At 28.5% G+C, this 12,637-nt stretch overlaps 1 protein-coding gene across 6 annotated transcripts in view; it reads right to left on the reverse strand.

Moving 5' to 3' along the window:
* Positions 1-1,937: 1,937 nt before the first annotated feature.
* Positions 1,938-12,637, reverse strand: part of LOC123299955 (WD repeat-containing protein 7) — a 39,074-nt gene continuing 28,374 nt past the window's right edge. For all 6 annotated transcript variants that reach the window (XM_044882386.1, XM_044882388.1, XM_044882385.1 and 3 more), the window contains 7 exons: positions 5,299-5,782; positions 4,874-5,006; positions 4,005-4,813; positions 3,237-3,423; positions 3,051-3,177; positions 2,592-2,762; positions 1,938-2,132 (listed from right to left, as the gene is read on the reverse strand). In XM_044882386.1, the coding sequence (XP_044738321.1) occupies positions 1,960-2,132; positions 2,592-2,762; positions 3,051-3,177; positions 3,237-3,423; positions 4,005-4,813; positions 4,874-5,006; positions 5,299-5,782 (2,084 nt within the window). In that variant the 3' untranslated portion in view covers positions 1,938-1,959. The remainder of the gene's footprint in view (positions 2,133-2,591; positions 2,763-3,050; positions 3,178-3,236; positions 3,424-4,004; positions 4,814-4,873; positions 5,007-5,298; positions 5,783-12,637) is intronic.

Below are 12,637 nucleotides of genomic sequence, written 5' to 3' on the forward strand. Positions count from 1 at the left end.
GTTTTTTCTATAGAAATTTATTTATCTAATACTAAACGGAAAATCAGATATGAATGATAAAAATAAAAAATCGCTTTCCATCGTCGATAATTTTATATTCGTTATGTTTTTCAATTTATAGTTAATCACCAAAATCACAGCATTTGAATTTAGCTAAAATTATAGGTTTTTTTTTGTTTCGTTAAGTTTAACTATAAATTGAAAAATAAAATAATTGAATTAGAAGTAAAGTGTAAAATTGATTTTAACATCAACGGTAATAATTTTACATTGACTGCATTTACAAATAATATTACGATTATTAAACGATTACGAATCTTTGGTTGACTGTACTGAAAGCATTCGATTTTCTTTGATAAATTTGTTCGATTTTAATGTTTCTAAAAAAATTTACCTTATGCGTTAAAACTGGAGCGAACATTTCCAAACAAATATTCACCAGAACGGTATTCAATAACTACTGAATTAAGTTATTTTTACAGTAATCAACAGAAAATCTCGAACCGATTGAGTTTGATGGATGCAGCCATTTATTAAAATTAATTGGACTAGTGATAAGTTTCGTGGCAATTAAGGAAGTTTTTGTGCATCTTATTATACCTTAGTATCTTATTATGTTCCTGTGCATCTTATTATGTCCTCGTCTCTCTTATAAGCCTACAATTTCTGTATATTTCCACCTCTCCCACGGTCAAGAATTCACTTTTTGCGTTTCCTATGTCTATACAGCTCTATAGTATTGTCTTTATGATTTCATGTTACATGTAGATGATGTAATCGCTTTAGATATCTTCTCAATTAAAATTTTTTTGACACCCAATCTTTGCGCTCAAAGTTTTATATTATTCCTACACATTTAATTTAAACACATCAGGTCTTTGATGATTGAGTTGTTTGGAACTCCCTTAATGCCTTAATTCCAATTTTACACATCACATAAAAACAATAATAATTTAAATTTTCGTAACATAAATGTTATTACTAATAAATAATTAATTAAAATCGAATACTAATTTAATTTAAAAGTCGAATATTATTATTATTTTTTTAATAATTAATTATATTTAACATAAAACGATTAAATAATTTTTTTTTTGTTTTTTTTTTTATACAGATATTTATATATTTATAATATATATATAAGTATATACAATGTAACCACATATAGAATTAATAAGAGGAAAATAATTCTTATTATAAAGAAGACCGCAGGCTTATTATAGAAAATGTCTCTCGGCTAAATTGAATGAAAAATTGGTGGAAGGTTTAACTTGCTGATCATAGGTGTGAATAGGCCTGATTTATTCTGTTTTCGCCTCTGTACAGTAGAAAAATAGTATATACACTACGGGAGCAAGTAAAGAATGTCTCAGATCACATGTTCATTGTCGCTCGAGGCGAAGCTGATTTGGAACATTCTTAACTTTTGCTCCCTAGATTTGTAATATACTATTGATTTCAAGGATTAAATAAGCATTGAATTTTAACATGAAAATGACACGTGAAACTTCAAAATACTCGATTAAAGTTAACAAATAAACAATAAATATATATTTTTGACCACGAATATTTCGAAAAACGTCCAATAATAAACTTGGAGCTCATTGATGCTTTTTATTAGCAAGTTAAAAACTATCTTAAACTAAATTAAGTCATTTCCCAAAAGATGTCTACATCCTCCTTAACTCTGATCGTAATATTACTAATAAAAAATTTTCTCGACTTGTCAATTCTACCTGTGGCCACACTGTATGCATGTATTAATTAACTACTTAATTAATAATAATTACAATAATTATAGAACTATATTTTAATTATTTCAATTTTGTGAAATAATTATTTAAATAATCTTTTTGTTTTGTAAAGTTTGTAATAATTAAAAGTAAAATGGTGAATAAATATGACAATAATATTATTATTTGTTTTTTTTAATATATATTTTAGCTAAAATAAAATTGACTAAACATTAAATCTAGTTTCGGATCCATCGGCTAACATTAATGTTACCGTACGATTATTGATCCATATAAGACGTGCTAAACGCATTGGATTTAATCGTGCTACATCCGCAATTGGTGCTGTACTGTATGATTTTATACAACGTGTTTGTGATGCGCCCAAACCAAACATACCTGTATTTTAAGAGAAAGAAAAATATTGATTTCTGTTTATAAGAAGGTGATAGAAGATAAGAACGGATATGTATGTCGAAAATTTAAGATATTTAAAAAAAATCATCGTTATGAAAGCAATTATTACTGATAGAAATTTTCTACATCTCGTATTTTAAATTATGAGACCTCCTATACCTTTTCCCTGTATCCATCCCTATATTATAAATACAGGGTGTTTTTAAACCTTGAAAGCAATTTTTTCATCTCCAAGTGGTATTGAGAAATTTCTAATAAGGCAATAGACCTCAAATTAAAAATTTCTTAGACTCAATAATACACTCACCGATACAATCAACAAACAAAAAGTAATTAAACCGTAAAATCTACAATTTCTATTAGAATTGAAATATGTAAAAAATGAAAAGGTTTCGTAAAATAAAAATTAAAATTATAGAAAAAATTTAATAAAACACATACCTGTACTAGTTTGCCAAAAAGCTAAACGATTTTCACCGCATGCATAACTAACTAAAAACTTTCCATCAGGACTAAATGCAGCGGCTGTGATTGGTGTTGAATGAGCTGGTAGCATTTGACATTTTGACTGTCGTAATTCATATATGGCTAAATTTCCATTATTCCCACCAACTGTACAACAAATTTCACACAGTGAAAAGAAAAATACTATTGAGGGCGAAATACATTTAAAAATTGCAATTTATACAAAAAATTCCAGATTATCATTTCGAAGAAAATGGTTGAAAAATGACAGAAAATAATAAAAGATAAGAGGAATTTTTGATTAAAATAGAATCGTCCAAGATCCTCTAATTTGATAGAGAGTAGTTCAATTCGCATGCGTATTTAAATTAAAATATACCGCTTTTTTAAAAAGCATATGATCAGAAAAATAACGAATAATTTATAGAAGATTACCTGCTATTCGTCTTGTAGCTGGACAATGTGATACTTGGTTAAATCTACAAACAGCTGGAAAAACATCTTGTAAACCTTTAACTTTTAAATGTCCCGGATCGACACAATGCAATATAATATCCATTAACTAAAAATAGTAATGTAAGATTAATAATGTAATCAGTTCCAAATGTAAATTTTATTTACCTCAACAAGTAGATCGGCCATTTCATTTTGCATTTTGTCAATCAATAATTCAACACATCGTAAAATTTCGGGTTTAGATCGATGTAATACTGATGTTTGAATATTCACATTTAATGTTTGTGCGTTTTGCGCTAATGTATTATATCTTGCAACTTCACGTGCCATAGTCGTTACAAATGCTGCTGGCCTAAAATAAATAATTTCAGATTTTTAATTTGCAATAAATTAATTTTTAAGAACACCGCATATTTTATTTGGAAAATAAATTGAACTTTTCAAAAAATCGACTCGTATTGCCTTTGAATTTGAGACAACAGACTCACTTCTCCTTTTAAAGAACAAAAATAACGAAAAATTAGTAGAAACACTTTAGAATTTAATGGGCTAGTGCGTCTGAACTCTAAAAACCTCCACGCGTTTGAATTTAAATAGCACTTCTGAATGCTATGTAAAGATGAAATCATACTTTGAATAAGGTTTGGAATTGCAATAAATCGAATTATAATGATTGATGTGTGTCTGACATTATTCAAAATATGAAAAACAGCACGAGTCTACTTTATGTGGTCTCTGAAATCGTACCAAAAATAATTAAAAATAACTTTCATGTACAAATTATAGAGACGTTCAATTGGTAATTTCTGGTTTTGATAAATATTTTATTGACAAAATTCTCTGAACTTCAATTTAAGTCAAAACTAACTTCTTTTTTTCTTACGATATTACTAAATTATAAAATATGTAGGATTCTTGAACTTAATAAATTACCTAGCAGTTGCAATAAGTGTCAAAGCATGTCGTGCCGTTCGACATGAATCTGCTTGTGGTGTTAAAGGCAGACCATAAGTCATACTTGGAACTAAACGATCAGCATCACAACACATCTCCAATAATCCTAAAAGAACTTTACTAACATCCAAATAAGGCTCCCATACAGTAAAACCACGACCAATTAAATCAATAGCTGCACGCCGTAATGGTGTATGTAACGGTAATTTACTACTCGGTTGTGCAAGTAATAAATGTGTCAACGCCATAGCCGTTTGTCGTGCTAAATTACTATTTCCAATTCCAAAACCTTCAACAACTGAACTCTTACGCCGATCAGTGTTGTGAGCTTCGCTTGCTCGTCGTTTGTTATTATCGCCACAAATATCCTGACCGAATTCTGCACCAATTACACCCAATAAAACAACGGCCGTGGTTTGTTTTCGTTTTAATTCAGCAAGGCTAGTTGGTTTGCGTACACTTTGTTCTTCTTCCTCTTCTTCGTATTCATCCTCTTCAGTCTGTTCATGTACATGATTCGCTTGTCCATTGTGTTGTCCATTATTCCCACCAGCTGGTGTTGTTTGCTGTATGACTTGTTGACTGATTGGTTCGGTTTGGGTGTATGTTGGTAAGTATTGTGCCCAAGAATCAACTAATTGTTTACGACCTTTTGGTCCTAATCGCGCTAATTCAGCAAGTAGTAATGCTTGAGCTGCTTCACGTACTTCAAGGCACTGATGTTGCCATCTTCTGGCCATCATTTCAACTAGAGGACGTTTAAAGTTTCTAGCACCAGCAGTTACAACCTACTCAATAACAAAATTTCATTAATTATCAATTTTTTTTAATCAAACATCAAAATTTACCTTATCGGGTAAAAGAACACAATGTAATGTGGCTAATAATGACCAGCCTTGTTTAATTTGAGCCTGCTGTTGAGTAAAGATGTCTTCTTGTTCCTCATCGTTTTTGCTCCAGTTGCTACTTCGTGTAGATTGTCTATAAAAAATAAATACTTTCAAGATCATATTATAATCGAAGAACATTTTTCCGAAACAATCAAATCTGTAAGTGCGCATTTCGATTATGGGATTGTCGGAGTTTGGTATTCTAACATGTTGTAAATTGTTTATTGCAACTTTGTAATTTTTTAGGAAATGTATATACAGTGTGTCGCATATAAGATTATCTAAAATGCTCCAAATTTTTTGAGAATGATTTGTAATGCTCGAGAATGATCTAGAAATAATGTAGAATTTCGATACTGTAATAGTGTGATAGTTTTACTCACCTATGTAGTTTTCGATTACGCTCTTGTTCTGGCACAAATGTAGCATTATTCATAGACATCAACGTATTACTAAGTGCAATAATTGCTAATAAATGATTACTAGTGATTGTTGTTGACAATTCCCAATGTGCTTTCGATGAGAATGTACGTGTTAAACGATCTTGTCGTACAAGTTCTGGCGGTAAACTTTTCTCTAAAGCTGATGTACTAATATTCTCTAAATTTTCATTTCCAATTATGTGACTTTGCCATGTTGGTAACAATAGTGACATATAGCCACCTTTTGATAACACACCAAATGATACGGGCACCATTGGACGTAACAAACCTAATTTTGTTTCACATACTAAATCTAAATCAGCATCTAAGCCCCAAGCATGTAATAATGATAATAGTAGTTGGGCTATTTCCATGGTGTGATTATTTTCTAATTGACCAGCAATACTCATTCGTGTGGATTTCTTTGATGTTCCATCAATTGAATCTGAAACAAAACAAAAAACATATTTCATTGATCGCAGAAAATTAAAATGCACTTTTTAGGCGACAATAAAGGAAGAAATTCTCAAGTCAACCTGTAATAATTATCGATAAAGCAGTCCGATTTCGATAGTTGTTCTTTTATTGGATCCGATCTGATATCGGATTCATATTCAGCGACCAAAAATACCTACTACTAAAATTCGGACCCAATTTTCAATGCAACCGTTCTTAGTTCATTGTTTTTATTTTAAACAATAACAAATATGATGTAAGTGACCCATTTCAAAAATTTTACAATAAAAATCACATTTCCAGCCCACAGTAATTTACATAAAATTTCTTAGTTTAAAAATAACCAAGACATCCTTGAGTGGATAATTTGATGATAGTATCACTACGATTTTTATGGCCATATTTAAAAAAAAATTAAAAAGTCGAAAACAAACGGTGCATGAAGGATATACAAATATTATTATTATTATTATTATAAATATTAAATAATATTTATACATTTTTTTGATTATTGATAGGATTTTTAAATTAAATAGAAATCTATTTTGATTTGAGATTAATTATAATCATTAATCAATAAAATCAATATTTTATTTCAAAGGTGTTTTTGATTGTGTATACAAAATATTTTGATAAAAAAATATTTTTAATCTCATTTATATTTTAATATCTAGGTCTGTTTGTTCTTAAACATGTGTATCCTTTATATAGGGTATATCATATATCACGATCGTATTCTCCATTTTTTCTATTATTTATTAGCTTATTCCAGTCCTTGTGCCAAATTTGGATACCATGAATTTGGAATTTAGAAAAAATATTGTAATTTCGTTAAATTTGACTAAAAATTAGAAAAGTACTACCCAAAATTAGTAAAATTACATACTTGGTTTATGAAAATAGTATTGAATTTGGGTGTGATAGCGCAAAATCAAATTTTTTTGTTTTAATGACGTCATAAAGTATAAAAAAATCAATTTTTTGAATATTTTGACAAATTTTGCTCGATTTGAATGAATTTTTTTTTGAAACCCATTAATTTTGGATAGTATTTTCCATTTTTGTATTATTTATTCGCTTATTTCAGTCCTTGTTCCAAATTTGGAAACCATGAAGTTAAAATTTTGAAAAATATTGCAGTTTCATTAAATTTGACTAAAAATTTGAAAAGTATAGCCCAAAATTAGTGGAATAACATTTTTGGTTTATTAAAATAGATTTAAATTTGGGTGTGATAGGGCAAAATCAGATTTTTGATTTTAATGACGTCATAAAGTATAAAAAAAATTAATTTTTTGGATATTTCGGACAAATTTTGTTCGATTTGAATTGAATTTTTTTTGAAACCCATTAATTTTGGGTTGTATTTTCCATTTTTTGTATTAGTTATTCGCTTTTTCCAGCCCTTATGCCGAAGCACTCATATTTAATTAGCATAATCCATATAGGGTACTTCTACAAATAGCTCAGTCAATTGTTTGTTTTCACTTGCTTTTTATATCTTTCATTCACCAAGAGAATAATTTAATAAATTAAAAGCTACTCTCTAAGCTAAAACAGTGTTTGTTGTATAACTGTAACATGCGTAATATGAGACATATTATGTATATACAAAAATCAACCGTATTTAGATAATTATTTTTAAGATAAACATCATTTCCATTGTTATCTATAATACTTTTAGTTTTATTATTAATATATGCATACATTTAAAAAATATAATATGAACTTTAAATAATGTATTTGTGCTCTGTATCTGTATACTTTTCAACAAATAAATCTGGATCACCTTGTTTGGGCTTATCATTAAAACATATATGTATTATTTTTTTTAAGTGAAAAATATATAAATTATATTGCAAACAATCTACTGGTTATCGAATTGTTACCTCTATATACTATCGAAATGATTTGACCCAAAATTAGTGGGAATTTTGAAAAATATTGCAGTTTCATTAAATTTGACTAAAAATTTGAAAAGTATGACCCAAAATTAGTGGAATAACATTCTTGGTTTATTAAAATAGGATTAAGTTTGGGTGTGATAGAGCAAAATCAAATTTGATTTTAATGACGTCATAAAGTATACAAAAATCAATTTTTTGAATATCTCGGCCAAATTTTGTTTGATTTGAATGAAATTTTTTTTGAAAACCATTAATTTTGGGTCGTATTTTCCATTTTTTGTATTAGTTGTTCGCTTATTCTAGCACTTGTGCCAATTTTGGTAGCCATGAAGTTGGAATTTTGAAAAATATTGCAATTTCGTTAAATTTGACTAAAAATTTGAAAAGTATGACCCAAATTTAGTGGAAGAACATACTTGATTTATTAAAATAGGATTAAGTTTGAGTGTGATAGAGCAACATCAGATTTTTTGATTTTAATGACGCCATAAAGTATAAAAAATTATTTTTTTGAATATCTTGGCCAAATTTTATTCGATTTGAATGAAATTTTTTTTGAAACCCATTAATTTTGGGTAGTAATTTCCATTTTTTGTATTAGTTTTTCGCTTATGACCAAAAAATATGAAATCGATAGATTGGTTCTTAAGATAGACTACACTGAAGATGGAAGGTATTAATTCCATTTTCTGGGTATCTTAAGAACTAATCGATCGATTTCATTTTTTTTGTCATGGTTGAAGAGAGAATGATATGTCCTTTCAACTGAGGTATGTATCACAAGGCATGGGATGCCTTTTTTAAATTATCTAATAAATTCTGACGCCGAAATTATTTTTGGTTTCTTCCTGTATATAGAAGTAATGTGAATATTTCACACCATAATATTTCTATAAATGATAAATACCAAAAAATATATAATATTTAATAAGAATATTATACATGTTTTATAATATTTTTTATGACATGTTTATAATACCGTTAATATTTATAATAATAATGAATATAATTTGTCATAACGCATGATAATTATTATATTTTTTTACTTGGAAATTATTTTGTAGATTAGTATCTCGAATAAGTAAAAATGTGTGTAAGAGCCAATAATTTTTGGATACCCTCATAATTTTTAGTAAAATTGAAAGTATTTTTCTTAAGTAACGTCCATAGAAGTGGGCCACTTATGTAATCTAAAAAATGCATGTTTAGTGTACATACTGAAGAATTTGATCCAATGATGTATTTGTAGTCACAAATAAATTGCTCAGCTCATTGCTCATAAATACCTTAGCCTCAGCAACACGTGGTGGTTATGCTATTAAATTATAGCTTATATGAAACGTTTGTATTTTTAACATAGCGCCATCTATTGAATACTTACTCAATCCTGTGAACAGATATCGCCATCTGTTACAATCGTTTGGAGCTAACATTTCGATTATAAATTGAGATGTACTCTATTCTACCTTTCAAGTTGGATCAAATTGCACACGGTGTGCAAATCAAATTTAAAATCGGTTCAGTAGTTTAAGAGTCCATTACGACAAACAACGTGACACGTAATTTTTATATATAAAGATATGTTCCTCCCACATCATATGACGGAACTCTTTTATGCGTGTTTGTTATGCTTTTTTTTGAAGACATTGAAATCTCATTGGCATTTGGAGACAAAACAATAACAAATATTAATGACATTACTTTTAATTCTTATAAAGCAAAATTCTCGCAAAAAAAAATATATAATACTAATTTATGCACATCTTATTATTCCAAAAAGGCATCCATTTTGAATTATTTTGTTTTTATTTTGATTGTATTATAATTTTATCTCCCACACTAATTTATTTATACAATTTTAAGATCATACACGATTTATCATTAAGTCCATAAATGGTTAGCAATCCACAATCGTTGACGGAAATATAAGTACATAATTATTATGGTATATATGGCCTTAAAATTCAACTTGATTAAATTACAATTCTCTGTCTGAAATAAAATATCTGTTATTTAAGAGACATCACCCATGTAATCAATTAATTGGGCGAATTTTTTTGCATCTTGAAATGGATCTCATGTTGCCAATTAATTTATATTAAATCCAAGACCTTCACAGACTTGTTTTTAAGTAATTTTTTCAAAATTACTTTATTTTTTTTCACCGTCTATCAAGGATATTGGAATGTCATGAACATTCCGATAATTATTAGCTGTGTTTTTTTTCTCTATAAATTACAATGAACTCAATTTAATCAATTCTAATTTTTATTGAACTATAATAAAAAAATGTATAAGGTCGCATGAAATATGGAAATTGTAAATTTATAGAGAGTACCTAAGTGTTAATTATGTCAATTTTGGGCATACGCACATTTTAATCGCACATTTGTCGATTTTTGATAATATATGAAATGGTCCTTGATAATATATGAAATGCTATTGATTTATTGTATTGATAAATTAATCGATCGATGCTCCCGGCTTTATATTAATAAATCTATAATGTCAAAGGTGCCATTAAAAACAATTGATTTATTCAATAGAAAGAAAGCAAATTGGTACAGCAAAATTAAATTAAATAACATGGTAATAAAAGAAAAAATTAATGCATCTTTGAAATTTTCCAAAGTTTTTTACTAATTACAAAAAAAAACTATGTATTAAATAAATAAAAAAGTTTAAATTTAAGTTCTAGCTGCGAAGTATTTGTGCACATTTTTGTTTATTTAGCTTTCTATCTTCAAAATTGACCGAGATATGCCAATTTTTAAGTTTGGCTTTTTGTGCTTTTTATACCATGTGTATGAAATATACCAAGGTGTACTAAGTTTAGCCCCAAGTTTGTAACGCTTTGGTATAGGTGTTCATAAAATCACCTAAATAGTTGTCTGTCCGTTTTCTGGATTCCAATATATCAGTCAATGGAACTGATATCTTGAAAACCATAAATCAGATTGCATTTTAACTGACGGCATCGTTTTCGCTTGATCAAAATTAGCTTAAATCCAAGTTCTTAGAACAGTAGGAGATAAATATTTTCGAATTTTAGGGATTTTTTAAGGGGGTACCGTGTAAGGTGTGCTTGTTATTCAATAATAATTTATAAAGAAAGGAACATAGTTCCTATAGGATGTCCCACGAAACTTTCTTCTTTTTTTTGCTTTTTTGAATGCAAGGAACTCAAGTACATTTGACAGAGTATTATTTAATCATCCTGTAAAATTTACAAACAATTCATGTGATAAGCTCCGGTTTGTCTACAGATAATACAGATTATAAATTAACATTTGACTCCCGTAAGAAATTAAGATGTCAATTTTATAATCTTTAGGCGTAACTCACGGTTCATACCGCCCATTTGTAATCAATCACCGCTCGATGATAAACTTTTAAGACCATAATAATGGCATTATATGCCACAAGCTATTAGCCTATAATTTTCTTCCATTAATCAAATTTTTCTGATTTTATTTATAATAAAGTGAAGTTTTATTATACTTGGGTTAATTAGTAACAATGAATTACATTGTACTGTAGATATAATGAATTAAATAAATAATTGTAATAATAACCGCGACAACAAGTTATTGCATTAACTTTTTTTTTTTACAATATGACGGCTACATCTTGAATTATATTATTTATTTACTTTAAAGTGCTATAATTTAAACGCCCTTTTATACCCTGTGTGTATGAATTTTAAAGTAAGCAAGTGAAAACAAACAGTTGACTGAGTTAATTGTTAAAATACCATGTATAGACAGTGTTGATGACGTAATCGTAAGCACGTTATAAAAATTTCAGCTTGATATCCCTTTTCGTTTTTGAGTTATTATACTTACGGACAGACGAATAGACAACCGGAAATGGACTAATTAGGTGATTTCATGAACACTTATACCAAAATTTGCGTCTTTAAGGGTAAACAGTGATATTTATCTCTAACTTTTGTTTTATCTCTAACGGTTTACAAGACTGACCAAAGATCCAATTGACCTATGTTGCTTATTTACTCAATTTTTACGAACTGAGCAAGCTATAACAATTTCAGCTTGGTATCACTTTTCGATTTTGAGCTATCGGAGTTTGAGACGGGCAGACAACCGGAAATGAACTAATTAGGTAATTTTATGAACACCTATACCAAAATTTTGTTCGTATCATCAATATTTTTAAGTGTTACAAACTTGGGGCTGAAATTTGTATACCTTGATATATATTTCATATATACAGGGTATACAAAATAGTGAGAAAAGACAAATTTTTATAAGATGGACTCCACACAAGGGGAAGAGTCCCTAGTTGATTTACGAAGACTAAAAAAGCAGCGTCGTCTGATTTTTACATGACCTAGGGATCCCGGAGAGCTTAATTAAATATGAGCGCCGACATAAAAATAATGGGTTAATCTGGCATTGCGGGTATTGATCTCAGTACCTCTTTCATAGAACCTTTAAGGCAATTAGGGAAAGTTTTTTTCATAATCTGAGAAGTTTTGAATGAGTGGAAATAAAAAACGAAGCGAGTTTTTCGCGTATAACAATTAAAATGAAATTCGAACGAACTTTCTTCCAAAAAATTCGTCTTCAGAAAGTTAAATCATAAAAACCTTGAGTGGATTCATCGAAATACTGTTGGCCATTTTAACACCTTATTGGACTAAAAATCACACAAGGTATATACATAATTGACTCAACTCAAAGTCAATTGTTATCCTCAACTTGTTCATAAAACGATTACATACAGTACCTATATTATATTAATTATAATAAAATATAATTAACATACTTTCTAATTAATTTCAGTTCAGTTGTATTCACTTCTGTTTACATTTTTGGAATAAACGATAAATAGATGTTATTGTAATTGACGAAGGAAAACAAATTGTAACCCACTTCAAATTTTAGTTTTTCATAGCTTTACTACGAAACTAT

This window comes from Chrysoperla carnea, chromosome 5, assembly GCF_905475395.1.
Source record: "Chrysoperla carnea chromosome 5, inChrCarn1.1, whole genome shotgun sequence".
Classification (NCBI taxonomy): domain Eukaryota; kingdom Metazoa; phylum Arthropoda; class Insecta; order Neuroptera; family Chrysopidae; genus Chrysoperla; species Chrysoperla carnea.